Source organism: Mesocricetus auratus, unplaced genomic scaffold (genome assembly GCF_017639785.1).
Source record: "Mesocricetus auratus isolate SY011 unplaced genomic scaffold, BCM_Maur_2.0 Super-Scaffold_100028, whole genome shotgun sequence".
Classification (NCBI taxonomy): Eukaryota; Metazoa; Chordata; class Mammalia; order Rodentia; family Cricetidae; genus Mesocricetus; species Mesocricetus auratus.
Genome location: NW_024429209.1, coordinates 11913250 through 11927159, shown reverse-complemented (window position 1 = coordinate 11927159; position 13910 = coordinate 11913250). Strand labels below are relative to the sequence as shown.

At 51.4% G+C, this 13910-nt stretch overlaps 1 protein-coding gene across 1 annotated transcript in view; it reads right to left on the bottom strand.

Moving 5' to 3' along the window:
- Positions 1-8391: 8391 nt before the first annotated feature.
- Positions 8392-13910, bottom strand: part of Slc2a10 (solute carrier family 2 member 10) — a 15186-nt gene continuing 9667 nt past the window's right edge. The window contains exons 3-5 of the mRNA XM_021235921.2: positions 13574-13696; positions 12187-12322; positions 8392-10344 (exon numbers count right to left, since the gene is read on the bottom strand). Coding sequence (XP_021091580.1) covers positions 10266-10344; positions 12187-12322; positions 13574-13696 — 338 coding nt within the window. The 3' untranslated portion in view covers positions 8392-10265. The remainder of the gene's footprint in view (positions 10345-12186; positions 12323-13573; positions 13697-13910) is intronic.

Below are 13910 nucleotides of genomic sequence, written 5' to 3'. Positions count from 1 at the left end.
CCTATCTCCTGAGGTTTGGGTGGGGAGGGTGGCCTATGCTGGCAGGTGACCTTCAAGTGATGAGTTCATCTCTACTGAGGCCAGGCACTGAGAGAAAAACCTGGTGACCTGGCTGGGAGTGAGTCTCAATGATAAATTGTTGCCTCATATGTGCAAGGCCCTGAGTTCCCAGGACTGCAAAATAAATAAACAATAAAATAAAGACCAGAAAGATGGCTTTGTTGGTAAAATTTTTGCCTCACACGCATGAGAACCTAAATTTAATCCCATAACCTATGTAAAAAGTAGAGTGCACACTTAAAATCCCAGTTCTGGGGTGGCAGAGACAGGAAAATGCCAGCCACTCTGGACTAATAGTTAGCTCCGGGCCAATGAGAGACCCTTTCCCAAAGGAGGCAGACAGCATTGTGAGTACGACCCCCAGGTTCTCCTCCGACCTCCAAACACACACACACACACACACACACACACACACACACACATACACGGAGTAAAAATAAATAACACCCTTCATGGTTACTCTGTGCAACAGTCTCTAGCTGACATTTGTGCATCTGGTAGATGATTTTGAGCACCTACTATGTGCCAATTTGATGACTACCTAATCTGTCACGGTGACAGAAAAGTCGGTGAGGAAACAGCAGACATGGGGTGCAGTGACTCAGCCACTCCCAAGCATCCTCTGAAAACAGTGAGCACTTTCTTAGCAAGTGGAGGGTACACTTACCAGATGACTCCACCATCCCAGCTCCCTGGGTGTGCAACCCAGAAATAAAACCCGGGGTCCACACCGAGAGTGATGACAGCTTGCTTATCATCACCTTGAGCTAAAACTGCCACCGTCTCCGCAGTGTCCCTCAGCTGGGACTGCTATGGTACATCCTGGGTGGGACCTGTGACTAAGCAATAAGGAGGAGCGTGTGGCCAACAGACAACTGGGCTGCAGCTCAGCAGGGGATCTTCTAGGTGAAGGAAGGCAGTGTCAAAAGGTCACAGGCTGTGTGGTCCACTTCTTCAACCTTCTAGAAAAGGTGAAACCAGAGCAAGTCCAGAAGGAATCAGACAAAAGCACCTAGAAAGAACAAAAGAGTCAGGGCGGGAGCTGTGAGGCTTGAGCCTCACTCTGATAAGAAACAATATTTCTATTTTTAAGTACATTTAGTGTGTGTGTGTGTGTGTGTGTGTGTGTGTGTGTGTGTGTGTGTATTTGGAGGTCAGAGGAGAACCTGGGTGTCATACTCACAATGTTGTCTGCCTCCTTTGAGAAAGGATCTCTCATTGGCTCATGTGGAGGACAAAGGATACCGTTCTGGTTCATCCTTTCCACAACAAAGTCCCTGGAGCTTGAACTCAGGTAATCTAGCGTGACAGCAAGCACCCTTGCAAGCTGAGTCATCCTGCTGGCCCACTGTTCCCAAATGCATGTGCCTTCTCTATGCGGATGGGCGCAGCACTGAGCCCCGTAAGCTCACCTCTGGTATTACTAAGGTATTAGCTGTAGGGAAAAGGGTTCAGCCAGAGAAACACACCCTGAGCAGACCCAAAGAAGCACACTTTGGCCCTGCAACCAGAACCAAAGAAATGTACCCTGACCCTGAAACCAGTGCCAAAGAAACACACTTTGTCCCTGGAATCAGAGCCATCCTGGCCCTAAAACTAGAGCCAAAAGGCTAAAAAGGACCAGAGGAAAAAAACACGCTTTGGTCCTGAAACCAAAGCCAAATCTGACCCTAACCCTGTGCAGAAAACTAACCAATCCCTGAGCAGGAGATCTAGCCACCCTAAGCTCAGGATTGAAATCTGACCAATCCCCACCCTGAAAAACTCTACCTTCCCCAAGAATCCCTATAGAAACCCTGTGTCTGTTCCGCTTGTGACTGTTCAGGCTGCCCGCCAGAGGACAGCCACTCTCCTGGAGTCTTCCCTCCCAATAAATCTCTTGAATTTGGTGAGACCTTTCATCGGAGCAGAGACCACCCTGATGGAGCAGAGCAGAGCAGAGCAATACAGTAACACTTTTCGCTGGGGTAAACCTTCCCCTGGAGAATTAAAGTTGTTACACTCTGGGGGGGGGGGATGGAGCTGAATTGTAACAACTTCGCTGGGAAGCCCTCTCCTGCTGGAGCAGAGCTGATAGACTGGGGAAGCCTTTCCCTGAAGCAAGGCTGTAAGTTGCTATGCTTGCTATGACCTGTGGTATTCTTTGGCTCCCGAGTGACACAATACCTTTCTATCCAAGCTGTAACACCCAGGATTCTATGACTCCCGAGTGCCATAATCCATCCCTGTCCATCCCATCCGATCTGTCGCAATGCTTACATTAGCCCCTTCTTGTACTAGTCATCATCCTGACCTTGGGCTTTCTCCTTCTCTCACTCTTTCCCCTCCTCGTAGCTCTTGCTACAGAATGAGAAACTCGGGCTTCCTCTGACCTCTGAGAGACCCCCCATGAGTCTCACTAGCTCTGGGCCCTTTGCATGACTGAGGGCACAAGCCTGGGTGCCCAGCTGTCTCCAGACCTGAGGCACATTCAGAAGACGAGACTTGACATGACTGGCAAGATTGGCAGACTGGATCGGGGTGGTGCCTGGACTCCTCCATCGCCCACCGGGAACCTGTATGAGTTTTACCTGTTTACTCCTAAGGCCTCACCCTCCAAGGACTGCTTAGAACGCCCCTTCCCAGGTTCCTGGTGCTCCCTCTTGTGTCCATGTAGTGTAACAACATCTCCAGTGTTTCAGATCAGAACCAGTGACAGTGTAGTTAGTATAGGGACGTGGAGCATTGGACTTGCCAAGCAATGTGCACAAGAATCTAAATACCTCATGTCTGTTCTGATATCATGCTTTTCTTTTAAAAAATTATATAAAACCACAGTAAACATAAATAAAAGCCATGCAGCATACAGAGACACATGTGGAAAAGCCATCTCCCGCTTCCTCTATCCCCTAAGACATGAATAGCATCCCTTCATGTTGGATGGTTCACGACCTGCCCAAGAGTTGATTGTGCTTGTCTGCTTGTGTGTGTGCGCGCGCGCGCGCGCGTGTGTGTGTGTGTGTGTGTGTGTGTGTGTGTACACTGTGTGATGGAATCATACTACCAATGTGATTCCACTGTTTATTGCATGCAATAAGGACCGCAGACCCACTGGATATGTGACGGCATTTGGTCTCATCCCCAAAATAGAGGTTCTTCTAGGATTTTAAGACTCCATCCCTGGGTCCATTGTCACTGGCCCTGACTGGTTTAGCTCAACCCCGCCCCTCCTTTTAAGTCTATCGTCAGCCAGGAATGAACAGGGTGGAAGAAGGGTCATTGGCCAATCGGGGGACGAACTGGGCCTCAGGAAGTTGTCCCCAGGGGAGACCCCCAGGAAAGGATGGTATCTAAGCTGCACAGCTCACAGAAGTGCTTAGATTGCTGCACTGTGTGAGTTCTGGGATGAAGAGGAAGTGGTGCAGGTGTTTCCTGTGTCTGGTGCCTTCAGGAGAAGACAGATGGAAGGACCGGCAGGGCAGACAGTACCAAGACCTCAATAACCAGGCAAGTGTGGATAGGGAAGTGGAGGTGCCAGCGTGATTAAATGGGGAGGGGAGGGTCTTCCTGCTTCCCATTTGGCTGAAATCCTAAGGCCAAGGAGAGCTCAGTGGGTAGCCGAAATCCTTCCCTCCACCCACGTTGGAATCACAAAGAGAATGATTGGGTGGATGGATGGATGGATGGATGGATGGATGGATGGATGGATGGCTTGGAAAACCTTAGCCCAGTGCTTCTCTGCAGAGGCTCGAAACACTGCGAGAACCGGCTGCTTTGCCCTCTGCTGTAGGGAAAGCATCCAGTGTGCTGTATATTTCCTGCTACCCACGCCTCCAGCCCAAAGCACAGAGACATTCCTACTCTTCATGAAAGTCAAGGATGAGGGGCTCCCCTGTGTCCCCTCATAGACAAACATCCGTGAAATGGGTGTGGGGGCCATTCCTTGGGGATGCTGGTGATGGGGTCCCACACAGGAACAGCGCAAGCGCTTACTCACAGGTCTGTATTGTAAGTGCCCTTTCATGCATGTTTTTTCTTTTTTCTTTTTTAGATTTATTTATTACATATACAGTCTTCTGCCTACATGCCAGAAGAGGGAACCAGATTGAATTGTAGATGGTTGTGAGCCACCATGTGGTTGCTGGGAATTGAACTCAGGACCTCTGGAAGAGCAGCCAGTGCTCTTAACCTCTGAGCCATCTCTCCAGCCCCCATGCATGCTTTTTCTTATGAACAAGCTATTGGGACCCTTGAAGGACAGCTGACAGACCCTTCTTGTGTTCCTGTTTGCCTTGAGTTGGAACTGTTGGCCAAGCAACCTCTTCATTGACAGTCGTTCAGACTGCCCTGTAGCTGTTCTAAATGCTCCCTGATAATTCTGGGACAACTCCACTCCAACTGCAAAAACCACCATCACCACAGTGGCTGCAAGCTACAACTCCTTCATCTGGAGGCCTCGCTCCAGTCCTGACTGCTCCAGGCAAACTGTGCTGGCTTTGAACAGCTCTACCCAGTGCAGAACAGTCTCAGTGGACTCCAGATACATGTGCTCACCTTGTAGCTGGTCTCACTCAGAGCAGGCAGGTTGTACCTCTTTAGTGACTCCACAAAAACACTGTGACTGGTTCCATGTGGAGACGTCATGTTGGTCAGGGTTTCTATTGCTGCAATGAACCACCGTGGTCAAAAGCAACTTGGTGAGGGAAGGGTTTATCAGGCCTACACTTGCACATCTCGGTCCGTCATCCAAGGAAGTCAGGACAGGAACTCGAGGCAGGAACCTGGAGGCAGGAGCTGAAACAGAGGCTGTGGAGGAATGCTGCTCGCTTGCTCACTCCCCATGACTTTCTCAGCCTACCTTCTAATAGAGCCCAGGACCACGCGGGCTGGGCCCTCTCACAGCCATCATCAATCAAGGCCATGCTACACAGACTTGCATATAGGCCAGCTTTATGCAAGCATTTTCCCAATTAGGATTCCCTCTTCCCAGATATGTCTAGGTTTGTGTCAAGCTGAAAACACATAAAGCAAACCAACCAGGGCAGCTGTGAATGGCATAACCATTGACGTGGTAGAACGGAAGCCACACACAAGCAAGGCTACTCGCGATTCTCCCTTCCCCCCATGCAAGCAGCCTGTTTCTCAGTGTCCTTGGGGTGACCGACCGGCAGGCTTCTCTGCCATGCACCACCTGCCTAGTGTGTAGCATCAGGCCCAATAAAGGCTTCTCCCAGGGGGACTTCTGTCTGTTTTAGGTATTCTCCGGCAGGGCAGGCTGAGCTGGGTCCTGGAAAATGAGTCAAGCCCCAGGACTTCCAGTTCAGCAAGGAAACTGCTAAGAATTCCAAAGAATGGTGGAGAAACTGTAAGAAGCAAGGGCAAACCGTGCCAGAAGTACCCAGAAGGTGAGAAGCCATGGGTGCCCAGACACTATGGAGGACAGCAGCCGTGAAGAGCAGAGGGCAAGAGCCAAAGTTACAGGACTATGAACCCCACCCCTACAAGATAAAAGGTACCAGTGGTTAAACAGCCGAGGCTTAAGGGCTGTCGTCGTAGTGGTGGAGTGTTTTTGCTCTCAAGGTACAAACACTCGTTTTGGAAATCCAGCATAGGAGTCAGGGCTGCTAACGCTGAGAGCTGCAGGTGTGGTGAGTCACATATGTAATCTTGGTGCTTGGAAGACTGAGGCAGGAGAATTACCAAGGGGTTCCAGACCATTCTGGGCTACAGGTATATACAGAGAGAGAATTTGATCATGTGAAACCAAACCATTCTTGGAAGATCCTAAGTTTTAGAGGCGGTACCTGCTTAGCCTCTGAAGCACAAAGGATTACTGATCTGACTGGGTCAAAATGTGTGTTTCTTCCAGAGACGGTTCTGAACCTTCAGGAATAGTTGACTCTGGGTCAGCTGACAGTCCCAGTAGAATACTGCCCCAAAGAATGACAAACCCAAGCAGGTGTCAGACCCTGGGCTGCCTGGGACCTGCAGGCAAACTGGAGAGTGGATAGTCAGAGGAGAAGCACCCCAAATCTTAGGAAGTATGTTTTCGTCCTTCTGACTCTGCTCCTTCAGTAGAATTCATAGCCCCATGAACAACCTCACAGCCAAAGAAAGACACAGTGACCAGACTGGTCATTCCTGTGGACCCACTTGCCATGGAACAAGATCTCCTGGCTAGAAATATTAGGGGTTTCTTCACGTTTCAGATGAACTCATCTTCAAAAATTAACTCACCGAGGGAATCCAGAAAGTTAACCCTGCCCCTGAAGCCCCAGTGTGGGAGAGCTTGAAGTACTGCTTAGAGCCTATGCTGTTAGTAAAAAGCAGTGAGGTGCTGTTGCAACTGGGTTTAGCCACTAAAGATGTCATAGCAACTGGTTTTGTGTCCAGCTCAACACCCATTCAGTCCCAGCAGCTGGCAGTGAACTGTGGTACCCATGTTCAGCGCAGTTGCCAAGTTCTCCCTCTCCAGAAGTTGACGTCTGATTGACCGATGGCCCCAGAGAAAGTTTTTCGGATCATATCTCAGTAACCAGCAGCCTAGACTGTCAAGACCAGAGATTCAGGGTGTCATCCGGCCCCCAAGTCTGGAAGAACTTAGTGAGTTCCCGGGGCTGAGTGCAGGGGAGATACACTCATAGATGAGGGCAAAAGAGAAAATGAAAACATTGTTTCCACTGGCAGACTCAGTCTTTGCCAGGAAAACTGGGATGTTGAGTCGGTGCACATGTGACTCAGGTTTCTACACAAGCAGACGCCAAGAAACAGCCGGGTGGTGGAGAAATTGCTGACTCTGCTCTTGACCTTGGCCAGGACATGGCATTTCTGAACTCAGCTTCACAGGAAACTGGGCATGGGGGTGTGCACCTTTAATCCCAGCACTCGAGAGGCACGGGCAGGTGGATCTCTGTGAGTTCGAGGCCAGCCTGGTCTACAGAGCAAGTTCCAGGATAGCCAGGGCTACACAGAGAAACCCTGACTCAAAACCCACATCCACACTCCCTCCCCCACCGAAAAAAAGAAAACAGAACTAGGAAGCTGTGTTGTCGAGGTCGCTCAGCAGGTAAAGGCACTGAATACACAACCCTGATGAACCTGCATTTGATCCCAGGAACCACATAAAGGTGGAAAGAGCGAACTGACACCATAAAGTTGTCCTTTGACCTCCCCATGTGCCCCTCCCCCACATAACACACACAAACACCAATTAAAAAAAAAGATTAGAAAAGCAACGGGAAGCAGGTGACCTGTTGGCATGGGCCTGCACTCCCGGCTCTTCTGACACTGAAGCTTGGGCAACAGTGAGACCTTGTGTCAAAAGTTTATTTATTTATTTACTTGTTCATTTGTTTGTTTTTGAGACAGGGTTTCTCTGTGTAGCTTTGGAGGCTGTCTGGGAACTCACTCTGTAGACCAGGCTGGCCTCGAACTCACAGAGATCTGCCTGCCTCTGCATCCCGGGTATTGGGATTAAAGGTGTGTGCCGCCACCGCCCCGCCCTGCTGTGTCAAAAGTTTAAAAGTTGTTTTTTTTTCTTTAAGGGAGTGGGGAACAGGAAGTAGCCAATTATGCTAATGTAACCCCAGGGTTTAGGAGATGGAGACTGAAGGATCAGGTAGCCCTGGGTGGCATTCAGTCTCACTTCAAAATCCCCAACTTCTGTGCCACATGTGAGAAGATTCCAGCTTGAAAGGCAAATGGCAAATATGGGAACAGTGTCTGGCCATGAGTGACACATGAGGACATCAGGTCCTGAGGAGACAGAAGAGGCTGGAGAGGGTGAGGCATCAGCTGTGTGTGTGTGTGTGCATGTGTGTGCGCATGTGCATGCATGTGTGTGCATGTGTGCGTGTGTGTGTGTGTGTGTGTGCATGTGCGTGCATGTGTGTGCGCGCATGTATGTGTGTATGTGTGTGTTCGAGTGTGCGCTTGAGTGCACAAAGTGCACGCGTGCATGTTGCCCAGAGGATCTCGCCCTCCCGGCTGCACGTGCAGCTGATCCCATGCTGTGGCTTCAGTCCTCACCCTTCTTACTCTTCCCCACAAACCCTGTCCTCTCTCTCTATCCCCTCTCCTCTCTCTCTATCACCACTTACAGTCCCTCAGTCTGTTGTCGGCCGTCTCTGCCCATCTGTCATCGACCTACTATTCCCATCTGTCAGTCAATGAGTTTTCCTCACTCCCTTTCTGTTTCCCTCTTCACCTCCTTTCCTATGTCCCATGGACAGAGCACCCAACCAGAATGTCAGAATAAGAACAGGGACCTCATCTAGACCACACCTCTGCCCTTGACACTCCACAGACAATAAATGAGCATTTGTGCAGAAATACAAATCATACACACACATCTTTGTTCAAAATAATTTATTTTAAAATACATTTATTTGCGTGGGAAAAGGCGTCATCTAAAGAGCATTCCGTAAGCAGTCAATGTGCAGCTGGGGCTACAAGATGGACACGCATCCCCGAAGGGCAGACGCACCTCAGAGCCTCTTGCTCCATCGAGGCCATGAACAGTGTCTGCCGAACTGACCAGAGTGGAGGAATTTTCACACATGCCCCATTTTCTGTGCTGTTTTCAATATACCAGCTACACACAGGAGGCTCCTTAACCCCTGACCCGGCCATTCTCATCTCCAGAAAACTCAAGCAAACAATAGACCAAAGCCTGGTCTGCAGCGTTCCCTATCTGCTGGGATGCAAAGACGTGCCCAGCATTTACTGTGAAGGCACCGAATGCAGAGCCAGTGAGACCCCCAGCCAGGAAGATGACCAGCGGCACTGAGGAGTGAGAAATGTGGCAGGAAAACTTGGAGGTGGCTTCGACACGGGCTTGGTTTCTGTGTTCCCCTGTTTATTTAGTTGGACAAGGGTTAAAGCCAGACTGGCCTAGAGTGCCCTATCCTCTAGCCTCAGCCTCCTGGGTGCTGGGATGACAGGCATGTGCCACCACACCTGGTAGGAGATGATGATGTCAGCACATTGCCTATTATAATTACCGTAATTGCTTACTATAAATCAAAATATTTTAAAATAACGACAGTGCTTAGCAACCAGTCTGCAGAAGCTGAATCCAGTCACGTCACTGGCTATAAATGAAATATCTAGAAAAAGAGCAAGGTCACTGGGCCAGGCTTGGAAACCAGAAGGGTGTGACTTACAGTGCCCGTGAGGTCAGCTACCCAGTGTCCAGGAGCCCACTCTGTCTTTTTTATGTCTTTCTTATGAGACCTCTGACCTTAGCCACTTGGTGGACTCCAGATGACTGACCTCTTACAATGCCCAAAGGAGGTGACCTCAGCCATTTGGTGGACTCCAGCTGACTGACCTTTTACAATTCCCCAAAGGAGGTGCCCTGTGTAACACAGTGAGCAGAAGCCCCCAGAGCTCACTGAAGACTCTCCTGAGGGAGATGGGGTAACTCAATACATCCTGAGGGGCACAACTCTGCCCATTCTGCAGGTGGAAAAGTTGAGGCTTGAGGAAGCCAATAGCACCTAAAGTAGAAGCCACAACCACCAACACCTGAGTGAGCCCCTCCAAGCCCTTCTTTCTTCCTTCGAAGCCCCCAGCTCTACTCTGGCACTTGTCACATGTTGGGGGCCAGCTCTTGCATTCCAATGTAGGTACATTTTCTGCTAACAAAGCTTCCATCCCAGGACCACGTGACAGGGCCTTCACTGAGTGTTTCTGTCCCTGCTCTGAGATTCCATCCCTGTGGTGTGAAAACAGATCTTAGGAGAAGCCTGGTCCAGGTTTCTGTGGGACCCATGGGTAAACTGAAGCCAGGGTCATAAAGCAGCAGCCTCTTGTCCCCTGTCCGAGTCCCAGTACCCAATAAATATCCTGGGCAAGAGGAAGGGAGTGATGAAACAGGCCACTGATCACTAAGACCCTGGCAAGTGGACAGGAAGACAGAGACACTTCTTCCCAGGCCACTTGAGAAGTCCTCGGTGGAGGCACCACAGAGGATGTCATCATAAACATGGCAGTCAAGCCAACCCCATGGGGACACTGAAGCACAGAGCTGGATCTTCCAGAGTCCCTGGAGTCTCACACTCAAAATGAAGAGTAAGGGGTTCATCTCTCACCCCAGCAAGAGACAGCCTTTCGGGCAGGGTCACTATGGAAAGACACCTGGATCATGAGTTCCAGACCCTAGCAGACAGGAAGCTGGAGCTGCAGAAACCAATAGACCAGCACCTTCCAAGCAGACAGGACCCTCAGGAGGCTGAGGAGACCTCCAGGCGGTGGTACTGGATACCTCTGGGGTTTTGCCTGTGTCCAAAGTGCAGAGGGAACCTGCCAACGAAACCACACGACGAGAGGGCAGTAAGCCTGGGCCTTCCCTGGCCAGAAAGCAATGGACGTCAGGGCCCCCGCCCTGCTCTGCCCTTTCCTGATCATTCCTAGGGTGCGTACCCCAGTTCTCCAGCCCGCACAGCTCCACCGGGCTGGCCATGTCCCCATCCCAGCCACTGTGCCCCTGCTGAACTCAAAGCCAGACCGTCCACGTCCCTGTGAGGACCTCAGCCTAACATCACAGCCACAGGGACCCGCTGGCCTCTCTTCAAACACCAGCCAGGGCCTCTGCTCTGCTTTTCCCTCCTCCCAGAACCGTCTCCCTTCCCACCCAGCTCTGAACCCACTGGCCTTTTCTCCCCCCCTCAAGCATCAGCTCAGTCACCAGCTGCCCTTGAACTCTCTGGAGCATCCACAGAGTGTCACTGATGACCCGGGTGTGGCTGCCACTGTTCCAGGCCCCAGGACAAAAGCACTGATTGCCACAGGACACCCCCTCCCCTGCAACCGGGGTCTCCACGTATCCGGGAAATTCTCAATATGACCGCCTGCAACACTAACATCCACTGCACCACGCCCACATTGGTATTCCGCTCTGGGAGGTCAGCCTACCCCCTCACCCTACCCATCCCCCACCCTGACCCCCCCATCTGTTCCTCTCAGCTGGCTCAATATTACAATGACTTTAAAAAAATCCTTCAGGCAATCCCAGAAATAGAACAGACAGCCAGGAACCTCACTCACCTCGACTGTAAGAAAGGTGAGGGGATTTTTCTCATGCCTGAAACACCACAAGGCACCTTCCTGCGCCCCTGTCTGTCCTCTTTTCTCCCAGGGTACTAAGATTCTGAAATCCTGTTTGTGACCTCCAGACCGGAAGTGATCTAACTCCATCTGGCTGAACTAACCCTCGGCCCTCCTCCCTCTCTCTTGCAGTCCTGAGGGAGGGATCTTTTGTTCCTTGCCCCGGTCGGACAGGCTTCCACCTCAGGGTCTCTGCACCAGCTACTCTCTGCTACTCTCTCCATGTAGGATGCCCCTTCCCTCACCTCTACATGGCTGCCTCCCCTCCTCACTGACTCAAGTGGCATCTACTCAGAAAGGTCTTCGCTCTAACTGAGCCGCATCCCCTGATCCTTCGCCCAGCCCCATGCTAGTCTGGCCTCACAGCAAGATATGAGACTTAATTTGTCTTCTCATTAAATACCACCAGTTTAGAGCACTCTTCTTCAATGGTCTGCTGGCTTACTCTCTGCCCCTTCCCAACTTGAGGACAGCTCCTTGTCATTCTTGACTTCAGCTACGTTCCCAAAAGCCTCAAACCCTGCCCGGGACACAGCTGCAGGGACTTAGTAGAAAAACCTGGTGAAACACGGACACATTCTTTTCTCCAAAGTCCATGACTCTAAGATTCGGTGATCTTAAGATTCTGATACTCGGTGGTTTTGTAAATTCCAATCCCCATGAGAGCCTGGCATGGTGGCGGGAAGCCTCCAAGTATGGAGCCGGCTTGGGCTCCACAGCAAGGTTAACGTGGGCTATATGGCAGGGCCCTGTCTCAAAATCAAAATGTAGCTCAGGGATGGAATGCTTGGTTACACATGCAAAGCCCGGGGTTGATCCCTTCACCACACACACAAATCCAGGAGCCGGGCCTTTAAGTCAACGCAAAGCCACTGGCAGATGGTACAAAACAGGTGAAGGAAAATGGCTTGGGGACAATGGCAGCAAGCCAGGAGGAGACGTGAGCAGCTGGCAAAAGGAAGAGGAGCCTAAGGTCCTGCAAGGCCCCACTTTTAAGGCATGTCCCAGACCCCAACCCCCAACCCATCCATCAGGTACCTGTTCATCTGAAACTGCTGCTCTATCTCAGTCAGGGACTGCCCTTTTGTTTCGGGAACAAGCAAGTAGATGAAGACCAGGCCAAGAACAGCAGTCATCCCATACATCAGGAAGGTCCAGGACAAGCCGATGGCACCTTGGGACACAATGTTGGCACTGTGGGCCAGGAGCTGAGCACTCTGCTCCTGAGGCCCATGCCACCCAACAGGTCCTAGGTGTAGAACCAATAGTTCATCCATGCAAAGGCCAGGGAATGGCTGACAAGCCACTACCTGTCCCTGAGGCTGAGGCCACCAACACAAAAAGGACAACTTGTATGGAGGGAAAGGTCCCTCAGAGTCAGAAAGCCTGTGGCCAGCTGCAGGGACCAGCCGTGACAAAGGAGGCTCCAAAGCTTCTGTCCCAGGAGGCCACAAAGAGCCACTCTGCAAATTGACCTACAGCTGGTCTAGACTGGAGCTGAGCCAGGAGAACAGGAAGACAGGGCCATTGCTCCAACCCAGAACTGAGGGCTCTGCCCAGGGCTAAGGACTGCATTAGAGATGACGCAGAGGTCAGTGGGCTCAAGACAGGGAGAAGGGCCTTGAATGAAGGGATCTGTAAAGCAGGAAGTCAGGTTCTGTGTAGGTGTCTTTGTCTCTGGCAGCCTGGATCACCCTTCCATCAGCTCCCTGAGCAGTGGGATCTGCCCTGGGCTATTTGTAGGGCCAGGCTCTGACACCTGGCTAGACTTAGGAATTACACGTTTGCTCATTGGTAAATGGGGGTGAGGATACGGCGGGGTGCACTACAAGCCCCTCCTCTCTCCTCTCCCTCCCCTTCTGACTTGTTCATCCAACACACACAGATATGTCTGGAGACAGGGGCAGCAGGGAGAAGGAAGGCTGGGAGACCATCGTGATAGTGGCTTATCAAAATGTCCCCACAGCCTGAAGAACTAGACATGGAGACATTTGACCCTGGGGAGAAGAAAAGTAACCCTGTCCTAGAAACTGCCCAGAGTGAAGGAGCCTGGGCATCAGAACAGCACTGGTCATTTGCTCTGGGGAAGGCACGTGGTCTTGTTGAGCCAATGAGGGCTGAGCCCAGGACTTGGGTTGTACTAGAGGCCTGCTGACAGCCACCTTCATACCATAGGCAGGAATGACTGTGAACAAAGACCTTGGGTGATAAGCAGAGCTGGGAGAGAGAAGGGCAGTCCCTGAGGTGGGGAAACCCACAACTGTCTGTCTGAAGCCACCCACCCCGCTCATTTAGGTGGTTTGAGATGGAATATTCCCTTTTGGCTCACAAGCTGGGCTGGATCAGGTTTCATGCCACGCAGCTCTGCTGAAAACTGTCCCCGGGGCCAGATGGACATGGCCTGGGCTGAGGCACGAGTACTCACCGATGAGGTCGAGGAAGGTAAGGCTGATGAAGAGGTTGGCCGCCCAGTTGAAGCTGCTGCAGAAGGCAAAAGCTCGCCCCCGGATCTCCTCTGGGTAAATCTCACTGAGGACCAGCCAGGTCACTGAGATAAGAGCAAGGGAGTTTCTGGGCACACATGAACTAGGCAGGCCACCTCCTGTCCTCATTAGCTAAGCCCTGTGCTTCATTCTCGGCCCCAGATTCTCCCAGCCACGCACTCCCGCACCCCTGCAAGAATGCCATGAGTGGCCACAGCCTCGGGTTCCTGGGACACAAGACATTCAGTGCCAAGAGCAGAAGGACCTAGGCAAAATGGT